The sequence below is a fragment of the Fringilla coelebs genome (assembly GCF_963513975.1).
Source record: "Fringilla coelebs genome assembly, chromosome: 36".
NCBI classification, from domain to species: Eukaryota; Metazoa; Chordata; class Aves; order Passeriformes; family Fringillidae; genus Fringilla; species Fringilla coelebs.
Genome location: NC_140062.1, coordinates 632,522 through 649,776, shown reverse-complemented (window position 1 = coordinate 649,776; position 17,255 = coordinate 632,522). Strand labels below are relative to the sequence as shown.

The 17,255-nt window shown below is 57.8% G+C and overlaps 1 protein-coding gene across 2 annotated transcripts; it reads right to left on the bottom strand.

Annotated features, from left to right (window-relative positions):
* Positions 1-360: 360 nt before the first annotated feature.
* JOSD2 (Josephin domain containing 2) lies at positions 361-17,180 on the bottom strand. 2 transcript variants are annotated; one of them, XM_084224291.1, is made up of 5 exons: positions 17,135-17,180; positions 15,180-15,396; positions 11,211-11,336; positions 5,501-5,695; positions 361-1,139 (listed from the first exon to the last, which is right to left on the bottom strand). In XM_084224291.1, exons 1-5 carry the CDS (start codon positions 17,154-17,156, stop codon positions 1,040-1,042), a joined length of 660 nt encoding a protein of 219 aa, XP_084080417.1. In that variant the 5' UTR covers positions 17,157-17,180; the 3' UTR covers positions 361-1,039. The 2 variants fall into 2 exon arrangements, with proteins under 2 accessions (XP_084080417.1, XP_084080418.1); XM_084224292.1 differs by lacking the exon at positions 11,211-11,336.
* Positions 17,181-17,255: the final 75 nt, after the last annotated feature.

Below are 17,255 nucleotides of genomic sequence, written 5' to 3'. Positions count from 1 at the left end.
GAAATTCAGGAATTTGGGGATTTTGGGGTGAAATTGGGGGGTTTTGGTCCAAGCACACGAACTCGGAGCTGCCGCCGAGCGCTTTTAATCCTTTCTGGGAGGGATTGGATGCCAAGGAGGTGCCCAGGTGTCCCCAAGTGCCACCCAGGTGTCCCCAGGTACCCCCAGGTGCCATCCAGGTGTCCCCAGATCCCACCCAGGTGCCCCCAAGTGACACTCAGGTGTCCCCAGGTACCCCCAAGTGTCCCCAGGAACCCTCAGGCGTCACCCCAGTGTCCTCAGCTGCCACCAGGAGTCCCCAGGTGCCATCCAGGTGTCCCCAGGTGCCAACCCAGGTACCCCCAGGTGCCACCCAGGTGCTTCCAAGTGCCCTCAGGTGTCCCCCAGGTGCCATCCAGGTGTCCCCAAATGCCACCCAGGTGCCCCCAAGTGACACTCAGGTGTCCCCAGGAACCCTCAGGTGTCACCCCAGTGTCCTCAGCTGCCACCAGGAGTCCCCAGGAATCCCCAGGTGCCAACCCAGGTACCCCCAGGTGCCATCCAGGTGCTTCCAAGTGCCCTCAGGTGTCCCCAAATGCCACCCAGGTGCCCTCAGGTGTCCCTGGGTGCCATCCAGGTGCTCCCAGGTGACACTCCGGTGCCATCCAGGTGTCCCCAGGTGTCCCCCAGGTGCCACCCAGGTGCTTCCAGGAGCCCTCAGGTGTCCCCAGGTGTCCCCCAGATGCCACCCAGGTGCTTCCAGGAGCCCTCAGGTGTCCCCCAGATGCCACCCAGGAGCTCTCAGGTGTCCCCCAGATGCCACCCAGGTGCCCTCAGGTGTCCCTGGGTGCCATCCAGGTGCTCCCAGGTGACACTCTGCTGCCATCCAGGTGTCCCCAGGTGCCACCAACCCCACCTGTCCTCGAGGAGGGGGGATGGGGGGGGTTGTTCCTTCTCCTCAGGAAACCCCAAAAAAACCCCAAATTCCAATTTTTGCCATCAGTGCCACCTCAGGTGCCGGCGCAGGTGGCAGCGCAGGTGCCAGGTGTCCCCTCAGGTGTCACTCGGGGCTCAGCCACGTCCCCGCCTCCTCCACGTCCCGGGTGACCACCAGGAAGAGCTCGGAGGGACCCCGGGCCAGCTCCGCCCGCAGGAACTCCCTGACAGACAGACAGACAGACAGGTGAGAAACAGGGGACAGACAGGGGACAGACAGACAGACAGACAGACACAGACAGGTGAGAAACAGGGGACAGACAAGTGACAAACAGGTGACAATGAGGGGACAATGAGGGGACAGTGAGGTCACCACCAGGAACAGCTTGGAGGGACCCCGGGCCAGCGCCGCCCACAGGAACTCCCTGACAGACAGACAGACAGACAGGTGAGAAACAGGGGACAGACAGGGGACAGACAGGTGACAATGAGGGGACAGTGAGGTGACAATGAGGGGACAATGAGGGGACAGTGATGGGACAATGAGGTCACCCCCAGAAACAGTTCGGAGGGACCCCGGGCCAGCGCCGCCCGCAGGAACTCCCTGACAGACAGACAGACAGACAGGTGAGAATGAGGTGACAGACAGGTGACAATGAGGGGACAATGAGGGGACAATGAGGTCACCACCAGGAAGAGCTCGGAGGGACCCCGGGCCAGCTCCGCCCGCAGGAACTCCCTGACAGACAGACAGACAGACAGGTGAGAACCAGGGGACAGACAGGGGACAGACAGGTGAGAACGAGGTGACAATGAGGGGACAATGAGGGGACAATGAGGTCACCCCCAGGAACAGCTCGGAGGGACCCCGGGCCAGCTCCGCCCGCAGGAACTCCCTGACAGACAGACAGACAGGTGAGAACCAGGGGACAGACAGGTGACAATGAGGGGACAATGAAGTCACTACCAGGAACAGCTCCGAGGGACTCCCTGACAGACAGACAGACAGACAGACAGGTGAGAACCAGGGGACAGACAGGGGACAAACAGGTGACAATGAGGGGACAATGAGGTCACATCCAGGAACAGCTTGGAGGGACCCCGGGCCAGCTCCGCCCGCAGGAACTCCCTGACAGACAGACAGACAGACAGGTGAGAACCAGGGGACAGACAGGGGACAGACAGACAGACAGACAGGTGACAATGAGGTGACAGACAGGTGAGAACCAGGTGACAGACAGGTGACAATGAGGGGACAATGAGGTCACCACCAGGAACAGCTCCGAGGGACCCCGGGCCAGCTCCGCCCGCAGGAACTCCCTGACAGACAGACAGACAGACAGACAGGTGAGAACCAGGGGACAGACAGGTGACAGGGGACAGACAGGTGAGAATGAGGGGACAGACAGGTGACAATGAGGGGACAGACAGGTGACAATGAGGGGACAATGAGGAACAGCTCCTTGGGACCCCGGGCCAGCTCCGCCTGCAGGAACTCCCTGACAGACAGACAGACAGACAGGTGAGAACCAGGGGACAGACAGGTGACAAACAGGTGACAGACAGGTGACAAACAGGTGACAGGTGACAATGAGGGGACAATGAGGTCACCAACAAGAACAGGTGAGAACCAGGTGAGAATGAGGTGACAAACAGGTGACAATGAGGTGACAGGTGAGAACCAGGTGACAGACAGGTGACAAACAGGTGACAGGGGAGAACAAGGTGACAGACAGGTGACAGACAGGTGAGAAGCAGGTGGCAGACAGGTGACAGACAAGTGAGAACCAAGTGACAAACAGGTGAGAATGAGGTCACAAAAAGGTGACAGGGGACAAATAGGTGACAAGCAGGTGAGAGCCAGGTGACAGACAGGTGACAGACAGGTGAGAAACAGGGGACAAACAGGTGACAGGGGACAAACAGGTGAGAATGAGGTGACAAACCGGTTGACAAATAGGTGAGAACCAGGTGACAGGTGTGAACCAGGTGACAGGTGACAAACAGGTGAGAACCAGGGGACAAACAGGTGACAGCCAGGTGAGAACGAAGAGACAATGAGAGGACAACCAGGTGACAACCAGGTGACAATGAGGCAACAGCCAGGTGACAATGAGGGGACAACCAGGTGACAATCAGGTGACAGCCAGGTGACAAAAAGAGTCCCTGGTGTCCCCAGATGTCCCCAGGTGCCATCCAGGTGTCCCCAAGAACCCCCAGTGTCCCCAAGAGCCACCCGGTGTCCACAGGTGCCACCCGAGGTGTCCCCGAAGTGCCACTAAAGCCACCCTGGTGTCCCCAGATGCCATCCCAGTGTCCCAAGGTGCCATCTAGATGTCCCCAAGTGTCCCCAGATGCCACCCCCGTGTCCCCACGTGTCCCAAGGTGCCACCAAATGCCACTCAGGTGTCCCCAAGAGCCCCCGGATCCCCCCGAGGTGTCCCCGAAGTGCCACCAAACGCCACCCTGGTGTCCCCAGATGCCACCCCAGTGTCCCCAAGGTGTCCCAAGGTGCCACCTAGATGTCACCAGGTGCCACCAGGTGTCCCCAAACGCCACCCTGGTGTCCCCAGGTGCCACCCCAGTGTTCCAAGGTGCCACCTAGATGTCACCAGGTGCCCCCAGGGGTCCCTAGATGTCCCCAGGTGCCATCCAGGTGTCCCCAAGAGCCACCAAACGCCACCCTGGTGTCCCCAGATGCCACCCCAGTGTCCCAAGGTGCCACCCGGGTGTCCCCAAGGTGTCCCTAGGTGTCACCAAGGGGTTCCCAGGTGTCCCAAGGTGCCACCTAGATGTCCCCAAGAGCCCCCGGATCCCCCCGAGATGTCCCCAAGTGCCATCAAACGCCACCCTGGTGTCCCCAGGTGCCACCCAGCTGTCCCCAGATGCCATCCAGGTGTCCCCACGGTGTCACCTGAGCTGAGGCTCCGCCCCGATGGCGGTGGGCGTGGCCAGCTCGGAGTCCAGGTTGTCCCCAGGTGTCCCCAAAAGCCCCCAGAACCCCCCAAGGTGTCCCTGAAGTGCCACCAAACGCCACCCTGGTGTCCCCAGATGCCACCCCAGTGTCCCCAAGGTGCCATCTAGATGTCCCCAAGAGCCCCAAGATGTCTCCAGATGTCCCCAGGTGCCATCCAGGTGTCCCTAGATGTCCCCAGGTGTCCCCAGATGTCCCCAGGTGCCATCCAGGTGTCCCCAGGAGCCCCCAGATCCCCCCGAAATGTCCCTGAAGTGCCACCAAACGCCACCCTGGTGTCCCCAGGTGCCACCCCAGTGTCCCTAAGAGCCCCCAGGTGTCCTCAGATGTCCCCAGGTGCCAACCAGGTGTCCCCAAGAGCCACCAGGTGTCCACAGGTGCCACCTGAAGTGTCCCCGAAGTGCCACCAAACGCCACCCCAGTGTCCCCAGGTGCCACCCCGGTGTCCCCAGATGCCATCCAGGTGTCCCCAAGGTGTCCCCAAGGTGTCACCTGAGCTGAGGCACCGCCCCGATGGCGGTGGGTGTGGCCAGCTCGGAGTCCAGGTTGTCCCCAGGTGTCCCCAAGAGCCCCCAGAACCCCCCAAGGTGTCCCCGAAGTGCCACCAAACGCCACCCTGGTGTTCCCAGATGCCACCCCAGTGTCCCCAAGGTGTCCCAAGGTGCCATCTAGATGTCCCCAAGAGCCCCCAGGTGTCCCCAGATGTCCCAAGGTGCCATCCAGGTGTCCCCAAGAGCCACCAGGTGTCCACAGGTGCCACCCGAGGTGTCCCCGAAGTGCCACCAAACGCCACCCCAGTGTCCCCAAGGTGTCCCAAGGTGCCACCTAGATGTCCCCAAGAGCCCCCAGGTGTCCCTAGATGCCCCCAGGTGCTATCCAGATGTCCCCAAGAGCCCCCAGTGTTCCCAGGTGCCACCCGAGGTGTCCCCGAAGTGCCACCGAAGCCACCCAGGTGTCCCCAGATGCCACCCCAGTGTCCCCAAGGTGCCACCTAGATGTCCCCAAGAGCCCCCAGGTGTCCCCAGATGTCCCCAAGTGCCACCCAGGTGTCCCTAGATGTCTGCAAAGTGTCCCCAAGGTGTCCCCAAGAGCCCCAAGATCCCCCTGAGGTGTCCCCGAGGTGCCACCAAACGCCACCCTGGTGTCCCCAGGTGCCACCCCAGTGTCCCAAGGTGCCACCCGGGTGTCCCCAAGGTGTCCCTAGGTGTCACCAAGGTGTCCCCAGGTGTTCCAAGGTGCCACCAAATGCCACCCTGGTGTCCCCCTGGTGCCACCAAATGCCACCCTGGTGTCCCCAGGTGCCACCCCAGTGTCCCAAGGTGCCACCCAGGTGTCTCCAAGGTGTCCCCAAGAGCCCCCGGATCCCCCCGAGGTGTCCCCGAAGTGCCACCAGATGCCACCCCAGTGTCCCCAAGGTGTCCCAAGGTGCCACCTAGATGTCCCCAAGTATCCCCAGATGCCACCCCAGTGTCCCAAGGTGCCATCCAGGTGTCCCCAAGAGCCACCAGGTGTCCACAGGTGCCACCTGAGGTGTCCCCGTGCTGCCACCAAACTCCACCCCGGTGTCCCCAAGGTATCCCCGAGGTGTCCCCAGATGCCACCCGGTGTCACCTGAGCTGAGGCTCCGCCCCGATGGCGGTGGGCGTGGCCAGTTTGGAGTCCAGGTTGTAGAAGGTGTCGCCGAAGGGGCGCACGCAGAGCCAGTGGGGGCGGCGCAGGGGCAGCGCCAGCGTCCCCAGGGCCACCGGGGAGGGGACATTGAGCAGGAAGCCCAGAACGCGGGACATGGCCAGGCGCTCCAGGGGGCTGCGGGTGATTAACGGGGGGGTAATTAGGGCAGGGTAATTAACAGGGGGTAATTAGGGCAGGGTAATTAACAGGGGGTAATTAGGGCAGGGTAATTAACAGGGGGTAATTTACCAGCTCCAGGGGGCTGCGGGTAATTAACGGGGGGGTAATTAGCCGGGGTAATTAACAGGGGGTAATTAGGGGGGTAATTAACAGGGGGTAATTAGGGCAGGGTAATTAACCAGGGGATAATTAGGGGGGTAATTAACAGGGGGTAATTTACCAGCTCCAGGGGGCTGCGGGTAATTAACGGGGGGTAATTAGCCGGGGTAATTAACAGGGGGTAATTAACCAGGGGTAATTAACAGGGGGTAATTAGGGCAGGGTAATTAACCAGGGGGTAATTAGGGGGGTAATTAACAGGGGGTAATTTACCAGCTCCAGGGGGCTGCGGGTAATTAACGAGGGGGTAATTAGCCGGGGTAATTAACAGGGGGTAATTAACCAGGGGTAATTAACAGGGGGTAATTAGGGGGGTAATTAACAGGGGGTAATTAGGGCAGGGTAATTAACCAGGGGGTAATTAGGGGGGCAATTAACCAGGGGTTAATTAAGGGGGGTAATTAACCAGTTCCAGGGGGCTGCGGGTAATTAACGAGGGGGTAATTAGCCAGGGTAATTAACAGGGGGTAATTAACCAGGGGTAATTAACAGGGGGTAATGAACCAGCTCCAGTGGGCTGCGTGTAATTAACGGGGGAATTAGCCGGGGTAATTAACAGGGGGTAATTAACCAGCTCCAGGGGGCTGCGGGGATTAACAAGGGTTAATTAGGGCAGGGTAATTAACCAGCTCCAGGGGGCTGCAGGGATTAACGGGGGAATTAGCCAGGGTAATTAACAGGAGGTAATTAACCAGGGGTAATTAACAGGGGATAATTTACCAGCTCCAGGGGGCTGCGGGTAATTAACGAGGGGGGAATTAGGGCAGGGTAATTAACCAGCTCCAGGGGGCTGCGGGTAATTAACGGGGGAATTAGGGCAGGGTAATTAACCAGCTCCAGGGGGCTGCGGGTAATTAACGGGGGAATTAGGGCAGGGTAATTAACCAGCTCCAGGGGGCTGCGGGTAATTAACGGGGGAATTAGCCAGGGTAATTAACAGGGGGTAATTTACCAGCTCCAGGGGGCTGCGGGTAATTAATGGGGTAATTAGCCGGGGTAATTAACAGGGGGTAATCAGGGGGGTAATTAACAGGGGGTAATTAGGGCAGGGTAATTAACCAGGGGGTAATTAGGGGGGTAATTAACAGGGGGTAATTAGGGGGGCAATTAACCAGGGGTTAATTAAGGGGGGTAATTAACCAGCTCCAGGGGGCTGCGGGTAATTAACGAGGGGTTAATTAGCCAGGAGTAATTAACAGGGGGTAATTAACCAGGGGTAATTAACAGGGGGTAATGAACCAGCTCCAGTGGGCTGCGTGTAATTAACGGGGGAATTAGCCGGGGTAATTAACAGGGGGTAATTAACCAGCTCCAGGGGGCTGCGGGGATTAACAAGGGTTAATTAGGGCAGGGTAATTAACCAGCTCCAGGGGGCTGCAGGGATTAACGGGGGAATTAGCCAGGGTAATTAACAGGAGGTAATTAACCAGGGGTAATTAACAGGGGATAATTTACCAGCTCCAGGGGGCTGCGGGTAATTAACGAGGGGGGAATTAGGGCAGGGTAATTAACCAGCTCCAGGGGGCTGCGGGTAATTAACGGGGGAATTAGGGCAGGGTAATTAACCAGCTCCAGGGGGCTGCGGGTAATTAACGGGGGAATTAGCCAGGGTAATTAACAGGGGGTAATTTACCAGCTCCAGGGGGCTGCGGGTAATTAATGGGGTAATTAGCCGGGGTAATTAACAGGGGGTAATCAGGGGGGTAATTAACAGGGGGTAATTAGGGCAGGGTAATTAACCAGGGGGTAATTAGGGGGGCAATTAACCAGGGGTTAATTAAGGGGGGTAATTAACCAGCTCCAGGGGGCTGCGGGTAATTAACGAGGGGTTAATTAGCCAGGAGTAATTAACTGGGGGTAATTAACCAGGGGTAATTAACAGGGGGTAATGAACCAGCTCCAGGGGGCTGCGGGGATTAACGGGGTGTAATTAGGGCAGGGTAATTAACAGGGGGTAATTAGGGGGGTAATTAACAGGGGGTAATTAGGGCAGGGTAATTAACCAGGGGGTAATTAGGGGGGCAATTAACCAGGGGTTAATTAAGGGGGGTAATTAACCAGCTCCAGGGGGCTGCGGGGGATTAACGAGGGGTTAATTAGCCAGGAGTAATTAACCAGGGGGTAATTAGCCAGGGGGTAATTAACAGTGGGTAATTAGGGGGACAATTAACCAGGGGTTAATTAAGGGGGGTAATTAACCAGCTCCAGGGGGCTGCGGGTAATTAACGGGGGAATTAGCCAGGGTAATTAACAGGGGGTAATTTACCAGCTCCAGGGGGCTGCGGGTAATTAATGGGGTAATTAGCCGGGGTAATTAACAGGGGGTAATCAGGGGGGTAATTAACAGGGGGTAATTAGGGCAGGGTAATTAACCAGGGGGTAATTAGGGGGGCAATTAACCAGGGGTTAATTAAGGGGGGTAATTAACCAGCTCCAGGGGGCTGCGGGTAATTAACGAGGGGTTAATTAGCCAGGAGTAATTAACTGGGGGTAATTAACCAGGGGTAATTAACAGGGGGTAATGAACCAGCTCCAGGGGGCTGCGGGGATTAACGGGGTGTAATTAGGGCAGGGTAATTAACAGGGGGTAATTAGGGGGGTAATTAACAGGGGGTAATTAGGGCAGGGTAATTAACCAGGGGGTAATTAGGGGGGCAATTAACCAGGGGTTAATTAAGGGGGGTAATTAACCAGCTCCAGGGGGCTGCGGGGGATTAACGAGGGGTTAATTAGCCAGGAGTAATTAACCAGGGGGTAATTAGCCAGGGGGTAATTAACAGTGGGTAATTAGGGGGACAATTAACCAGGGGTTAATTAAGGGGGGTAATTAACCAGCTCCAGGGGGCTGCGGGTGATTAACGGGGTAATTAGGGCAGGGTAATTAACAGGGGGTAATTTACCAGCTCCAGGGGGCTGCGGGTAATTAACGAGGGGTTAATTAGCCAGGGGTAATTAACAGGGGGTAATTAACCAGCTCCAGGGGGCTGCGGGGATTAACGGGGGTAATTAGCCAGGGGTAATTAACAGGGGGTAATTAACCAGCTCTAGGGGGCTGGGGGTGATTAACGCGGGTAATTAGCCAGAGATAATTAACGAGGGATTAATTAGGGGGATAATTAGCCAGGCGGTAATTAGCCAGGGGGTAATTAGGGCGGGGTAATTAGCCAGGGGTTAATTAGGGCGGGGGTTAATTGGGGGGGGTAATTAGCCAGGGGTTAATTAGCCAGGGGATAATTAGGGTGGGGTAATTAGCCAAGGGTTAATTAGGGGGGGATTTAGCCAGGGGTTAATTAGGGCAGGGTAACTAGCCAGGGGTTAATTAGGGGAGGGGTTAATTAGCCAGGGGTTAGTTAGGGGGGGTAATTAGCCAGGGGTTAATTAGGGGGGTAATTAGCCAGGGGTTAATTTGGGGGGGGTAATTAGTCAGGGTTAATTAGGGGGGGGTAATTAACCAGGGGTTAATTTGGGGGGGGTCATTAGCCAGGGGTTCATTAGGGAAGGGTAATTAGCCAGGGGTTAATTTGGGCAGGGGGTAATTAGCCAGGGGTTAATTAGGGGGGGGTAATTAGCCACGGGTTAATTAGGGTGGGGTAATTAGCCACGGGTTAATTAGGGTGGGGTTAATTAGCCAGGGGTTAATTTGGGGGGGTAATCAGCCAGGAGTTAATTAGAGGGGGGTAATTAGACAGGGGTTAATTAGGGGGGGCAATTAGCCAGGGGTTAATTAGGGCGGGGGGTAATTAGCCAGGGGTTAATTAGGGGGGGAATTAGCCAGGGGTTAATTAGGGGGGGGTAATTAGCCAGGGGTTAATTGGGGGGGGGTAATTAGCCAAGGGTTAATTAGGGGGGGGTAATTAGCCAGGGGTTAATTAGGGCGGGGTAATTAGCCAGGGGTTAATTAGGGGAGGGGTTAATTAGCCAGGGGTTAATTAGGGCGGGGTAATTAGCCAGGGGTTGTTAATGAGGGGGGAATTAGGGCGGAGTTAAATAAGGGAGGGTGGGGGGTGGGGGAGGGGGAAGGGAGGGGGGAGCAATTGGGTCTGGGGTCTGTGAGGGGTCCCAAATTGGGTCTGGGGTCTCGGGAATTTGGGGAGGGGGTCTCCTCCTATTGGGTCTGGGGTCCTAGGAGGGGTCCGGGATTTGGGTCCGGGGTCTGTTCTGAATTTGAGGAGGGGTCTCTGGGGGGTTTCTCCCTAATTTGGGGAGGGGTCTCCTCCTCACAACCACCCAGGGCCTGGCAAAAGGGAATTTTGGGGGGTCCCAAATTGGGTCTGGGGTCTCGGGGAGGGTCCGGGATTTGGGTCTGGGGTCTTGGGAAGGGTCTGGGATTTGGGTCTGGGGTCTCGGGAATTTGGGGAGGGGTCTCCTCCTATTGGGTCTGGGGTCTCGGGGAGGTCCCAAATTTGGGTCTGGGGTCCTAGGAGGGGTCCGGGATTTGGGTCTGGGGTCTGTTCTGAATTTGGGGAGGGGTCTCTGGGGGGTTTCTCCCTAATTTGGGGAGGGGTCTCCTCCTCACAACCACCCAGGACCAGGGAAGTGGAATTTTGTGGGGTCCCAAATTGGGTCTGGGGTCTGTGTGAATTGGGTCTGGGGTCTGTGTGATTTGGGTCTGGGGTCTCTGTGTGAATTGGGTCTGGGGTCTGTGTGTGATTTGGGTCTGGGGTCTCTGTGTGATTTGGGTCTGGGGTCTGTCCATGATTTGGGTCTGGGGTCTCTGTGTGATTTGGGTCTGGGGTCCGTGTGTGAATTGGGTCTGGGGTCCGTGTGTGATTTTGGTCTGGGGTCTGTGTGTGATTTGGGTCTGGGGTCTGTCCCAGATTTGGGTCTGGGGTCTCTGTGAATTGGGTCTGGGGTCTCTGTGTGATTTGGGTCTGGGGTCTCTGTGTGAATTGGGTCTGGGGTCTCTGTGTGATTTGGGTCTGGGGTCCGTGTGTGATTTGGGTCTGGGGTCTCTGTGTGATTTGGGTCTGGGGTCTCTGTGTAATTTGGGTCTGGGGTCTCCGTGTGATTTGGGTCTGGGGTCTGTGTGATTTGGGTCTGGGGTCTCTGTTGAATTTGGGTCTGGGGTCTGTCCCTGATTTGGGTCTGGGGTCCGTGTGTGATTTGGGTCTGGGGTCCGTGTGTGATTTGGGTCTGGGGTCTGTGTGTGATTTGGGTCTGGGGTCTGGGTGTGAATTGGGTCTGGGGTCTGTGTGAATTGGGTCTGGGGTCTGTGTGTGATTTGGGTCTGGGGTCTCGGTGTGAATTGGGTCTGGGGTCTCGGTGTGAATTGGGTCTGGGGTCTCGGTGTGAATTGGGTCTGGGGTCTCACCGCCGCTTGTCCCACCAGACGGCCGCCAGCCCCAGCGTGCCCAGCGCCGCCATCACCACGTTGACGTCATAATTGCCGGTGCCCAGCAGGCTGCGGTGGGGGTTGGGCCGCGCGTTCGGGGCCAACCTGGGGGGGCGGCAGCGTGAGACCCCTCCCCAAATTAACCCTGACACCCCCCGAGAGACCCCAGACCCAATTCAGGGAGGGGAACCCCCCCAGAGAGACCCCAGACCCAATTGGGGAAGCCACAAAGTGATGACGTCATTTTAAATAGGGGAAACCCCTCCCCCAAAATTGGGGAATCCCACCCGAGACCCCTCCCCAAATTTAGGAACGCCCCTGAGACCCCTCCCCAAATTAACCTTGACAACCCCCCAGAGAGACCCCAGACCCAATTCAGGGAGGGGAACCCCCCCAGCGAGACCCCAGACCCAATTGAATCCCTTAAAGCAATGATGTCATTTTAAAGCAGGGAAACCCCTCCCCCAAAATTGGGGAATCCCACCCGAGACCCCTCCCCAAATTCGGGAACGCCCCTGAGACCCCTCCCCAAATAATCCCTGACACCCCCTGAGACCCCAGACCCAATTCCGGGAGCGGAACCCCCCCCAGAGAGACCCCAGACCCAATTCCGGGAGGGGAACCCCCCCCCAGAGAGACCCCAGACCCAATTGAGGAACCCACAAAGCGATGACGTCATTTTAAATCAGGGGAAACCCCTCCCCCAAAATTGAGGAATTCCACCTGAGACCCCTCCCCAAATTTAAGAACACCCCTGAGACCCCTCCCCAAATTAACCCTGACACCCCCTGAGACCCCAGACCCAATTCAGGGGAGGAACCCCCCCCCCTACAGAGAGACCCCAGACCCAATTGGGGAAGCCAACAAGGGGTGACGTCATTTTAAATGAGGGGAGAATGAGGGGAGACCCCTCCCCAAAATTGGGAAATCCCACCCGAGACCCCTCCCCAAATTAACCCCAACACCCCCCCTGAGAGACCCCAGACCCAATTCCGGGAGGGGAACCCCCCCAGAGAGACCCCAGACCCAATTGGGGAAGCCACAAAGCAATGACGTCATTTTAAATAGGGGAAACCCCTCCCCCAAAATTGGGGAATCCCACACGAGACCCCTCCCCAAATTCGGGAACACCCCTGAGACCCCTCCCCAAATTATCCCAGACACCCCAGAGAGACCCCAGACCCAATTCCGGGAGGGGAACCCCCCCAGAGAGACCCCAGACCCAATTGGGGAAGCCAAAAAGTGATGACATCATTTTAAATAGGGGAAAGCCCTCCCCCAAAATTGGGGAATCCCACCTGAGACCCCTCCCCAAATTTAGGAACGCCCCTGAGACCCCTCCCCAAATTATCCCAGACACCCCCAGAGAGACCCCAGACCCAATTCAGAGAGGAAAACCCCCCCAGAGAGACCCCAGACCCAATTGAATCCCTTAAAGCAATGATGTCATTTTAAAGCAGGGAAACCCCTCCCCCAAAATTGGGGAATCCCACCCGAGACCCCTCCCCAAATTCGGGAATACCCCTGAGACCCCTCCCCAAATTAACCCTGACACCCCCAGAGAGACCCCAGACCCAATTTGGGGAGGGGAACCCCCCCCAGAGAGACCCCAGACCCAATTCCGGGAGAGGAACCCCCCCAGAGAGACCCCAGACCCAATTGAATCCCTTAAAGCGATGACGTCATTTTAAATTGGGGAAAGCCCTTCCCCAAAATTGGGGAATCTCACCCGAGACCCCTACCCAAATTTGGGGAATCCCACCCGAGACCCCTCCCCAAATTAAGCCAGAGACCCCAGACCCAATTTGGGGAGAAGAATCCATCCCAGAGAGACCCCAGACCCAATTGAATCCCTTAAAGCGATTACGTCATTTTAAATTGGGGAAAGCCCTCCCCAAAATTGGGGAATCCCACCCGAGACCCCTCCCCAAATTCAGGAACACCCCGAGACCCCTCCCCAAATTAACCCCAACATCCCCCCAGAGAGACCCCAGACCCAATTCCGGGAGGGGAACCCCCCCAGAGAGACCCCAGACCCAATTGGGGAAGCCACAAAGTGATGATGTCATTTTAAATGGGGGGAAACCCCTCCCCCCAAATTGGGGAATCCCACCAGAGACCCCTCCCCAAATTCAGGAAACCCTTCCGGGACCCCTCCCCACACCTTCGAGACCCCTCCCCAAATTCAGAATCCCCCCTGAGACCCCTCCCCAAATTCACAAACCTTTCCCAACACCCTAAAACCCTCCCTAAACCCCTCCAAACCCCCTCGAGACCCCTCCCCAAATTCAGGAAACCCCTCCAAGACCCCTCCTTGCACCCTTGAGACCCCTCCCCAAATTCAGAATCCTCTCTGAGACCCCTCCCCAAATTCACAAACCTTTCCCAACACCCTAAACCCCCCCCAAACCCCCTCCCAAAGCCCCGAAACCCCCCCGGGACCCCTCCCCAAATTCAGGAAACCCTTCCAGGACCACTCCCCACACCCTTGAGACCCCTCCCCAAATTCACAACCCCTTCCCAACTCCCTAAAACCCTCCCTAAACCCCTCCAAACCCACCCGAGACCCCTCCCCAAATTCAGGAAACCCTTCTAGGAGCCCTCCCCACACCCTTGAGACCCCTCCCCAAATTCAGTCACCCCCCTGAGACCCCTCCCCAAATTCGGGAACCCTTCCCACCACCCTAAACCCCCACCAAACCCCCTCCAAAACCCCCAAAACCCCCTGGGGACCCCTCCCCAAATTCAGGAAACCCTTCCGGGACCCCTCCCCACACCCTTGAGACCCCTCCCCAAATTCAGAATCCTCTCTGAGACCCCTCCCCAAATTCGGGAACCCTTCCCAACACCCTAAAACCCTCCCTAAACCCCTCCAAACCCCCTCTAGACCCCTCCCCAAATTCAGGAAACCCTTCCGGGACCCCTCCCCACACCTTCGAGACCCCTCCCCAAATTCAGTCACCCCCCTGAGACCCCTCCCCAAATTCACAAACCTTTCCCAACACCCTAAACCCCCCCCAAACCCCCTCCAAAAGCCCCAAAACCCCCCCGGGACCCCTCCCCAAATTCAGGAAACCCTTCTGGGACCCCTCCCCACACCCTTGAGACCCCTCCCCAAATTCGGGAACGCCCCTGAGACCCCTCCCCAAATTCACAAACCCTTCCCAACTCCCTAAAACCCCCCCCAAACCCCCTCCCAAAGCCCCAAAACCCCCTCGAGACCCCTCCCCAAATTCAGGAAACCCTTCCGGGACTCCTCCCCTCAGCCTTGAGACCCCTCCCCAAATTCGCAAACCTTTCCCAACACCCTAAATCCCTCCCTAAACCCCTCCAAACCGCCTCGAGACCCCTCCCCAAATTCAGGAACACCTCCTAGGACTCCTCCTCACACCTTCGAGACCCCTCCTCAAATTCAGGAAACCCTTACAGGACCCCTCCCCACACCCTTGAGACCCCTCCCCAAATTCAGAATCCTCTCTGAGACCCCTCCCCAAATTCACAAACCCTTCCCAACACCCTAAAACCCTCCCTAAACCCCTCCAAACCCACCCGAGACCCCTCCCTAAATTTAGGAAACCATTCCAGGACCCCTCCCCACACCCTTGAGACCCCTCCCCAAATTCGGGAACACCCCCGAGACCCCTCCCCAAATTCAGGAACGCTCCCTAGCATCCTAAACCCCCCCCAAACCCCCTCCCAAAGCCCCGAACTCCCCTGGGGACCCCTCCCCAAATTAAGGAAACTCTTCCAGGACCCCTCCCCACACCCTTGAGACCCCTCCCCAAATTCAGTCACCCCTCTGAGACCCCTCCCCAAATTCACAAACCCTTCCCAACACCCTAACCCCCCCCCAAACCCCCTCCCAAAGTCCCGAAACCCCCTGGGGACCCCTCCCCAAATTCAGGATTGCCCCCGGGAGCCCTCCCCGAATTGGGTCTGGGGTCTCACCGCTGGCAGATGCGGTCGGCCGAGGCCTGGCTGAGCCAGGGCCGCTGCAGGAGGTTGTTGAGGGCGTGCAGGGCGCAGAGCTGCCGCCGCTGCCGCTCGTGGTACGGCACCCCCGGGACCCCAGACCCAAATCCGGGCAGACCCCTCCCCAAATCGGGGAGATCCCCCAGGAGATCCAAATCCGGCCCGGGGGAGGGGGAGGGGGAGGCCTGGGGGGCTGCGGGGAGAGAGGGGAGGGGGGGTGAGGTCGTGGGACCCCAGACCCAAATTGCCCCGAGACCCCAGACCCAAATTGCCCCGAGACCCCAGACCCAAATTGCCCTGGGACCCCAGACCCAAATTCCCCCGAGACCCCTCCCCAAATTCCCTCAAATCCCCCTGAGACCCCTCCCCAAATTCCCCCCAAAAATTCCTTCAAATTCCTCTGAGACCTCTCCTCAAATTTCCCCCAAAATTCCCCAAATTCCCTCCAAGACCCCTCCCCAAATTCCCCCCAAAATTCCTTCAAATCAGCCTGAGACCCCTCCCCAAATTTCCTCAAATTCCCCCGAGACCCCTCCCCAAATTCCCCCCAAAAATTCCTTCAAATTCCTCTGAGACCCCTCCCCAAATTTCCCCATAATTCCCTCAAATTCCCCCCAAAAATCCCCCCAAGACCCCTCCCCAAATTCCCTCAAATCCCCCCAAGACCCCTCCCCAAATTTCCCTCAAATTCCCCTCCAAGACCCCTCCCCAAATTCCCCTCAAATCCCCCTGAGACCCCTCCTCAAATTTCCCCCAAATTCCCCAAATTCCCACCAAGACCCCCTCCCCAAATTCCCCTCAAATCCCCCTGAGACCCCTCCTCAAATTTCCCCCAAATTCCCCAAATTCCCACCAAGACCCCCTCCCCAAATTCCTTCAAATCACCCCGAGACCCCTCCTCAAATTTCCCCCAAAATTCCTCCAAATCCCCCCGAGACCCCTCCCCAAATTCCCTCAAATCCCACCGAGACCCCTCCCCAAATTCCCCCCAAAATTCCTTCAATTCCCCCTGAGACCCCTCCCCAAATTCCCCCCTCGAATTCCCTCAAATCCCCCCGAGACCCCTCCCCAAATTCTCCTCAAAATTCCCCAAATTCCCTCCAAGACCCCTCCCCGAATTTCCTCAAAATTCCCTCAAATTCCCCCCCAAAGACCCCTCCCCAAATCCCCCTCGAATTCCCTCAAATCACCCCGAGACCCCTCCCCAAATTCCCTCCTAACTTCCCCTAAATCCCCCCAAGACCCCTCCCCAAATTCCCTCAAATCCCCCCAAGACCCCTCCCCAAATTCCCCCCCAAAATTCCTTCAAATCACCCTTGAGACCCCTCCCCAAATTTCCCCAAAACTCCCTCAAAGTCCCTCCAAAATTCTCCCAAAATCAGAAGACCCCTCCCCAAATTCCCCTCAAATCCCCCCTAAAAATTCCCTCAGTTCACTGAGACCCCTCCCCAAATTTCCTCAAAATTCCCTCAAATTCCCCCCCAAAATCCCCCTGAGACCCCTCCCCAAATCTCCCCCAAAAATTCCCTCAACTCATTCTGAGACCCCTCCCCAAATCCCCCCCGAATTCTCTCAAATCCCCCCGAGACCCCTCCTCAAATTCCTGCCCCCCCTTAATTCCTTCAAATCCCCCCAAAATCCCCTCATATCCCCCCCAAGACCCCTCCCCAAATTCCCGACACCCCCAAAACCCCAAGACCACCCCGACCCCCCCCAAAATCCCCCCGGGACCCCCAAGCCCCCCCCAGGCCTCCCCAGCCCTTCCCCCCTCAGGGCCCTCAGCGCGGCCTCCGCCTCCCTCCCCTCCCCCCCCCCCCCCAAATCCCCTCCTGTGCCCCCCAAATCCCCCCCGAGCCCCCCCTGCCCTCCCCAAGCCCCCCCAGGACCCCTCGGGACCCCCCAAATTCCGGCCCCGGCCTCTCCCTCCTCACCCCGCGCGTCCTCCGGGGCCATGGCGGCCTCTGCCCCCCTCAGGGCCGCGACTACAACTCCCGTCGTGCCTTGCGGCGCGACCACCAATCAGAACGCGCCGACCTTCTCCCGCCACAGCGT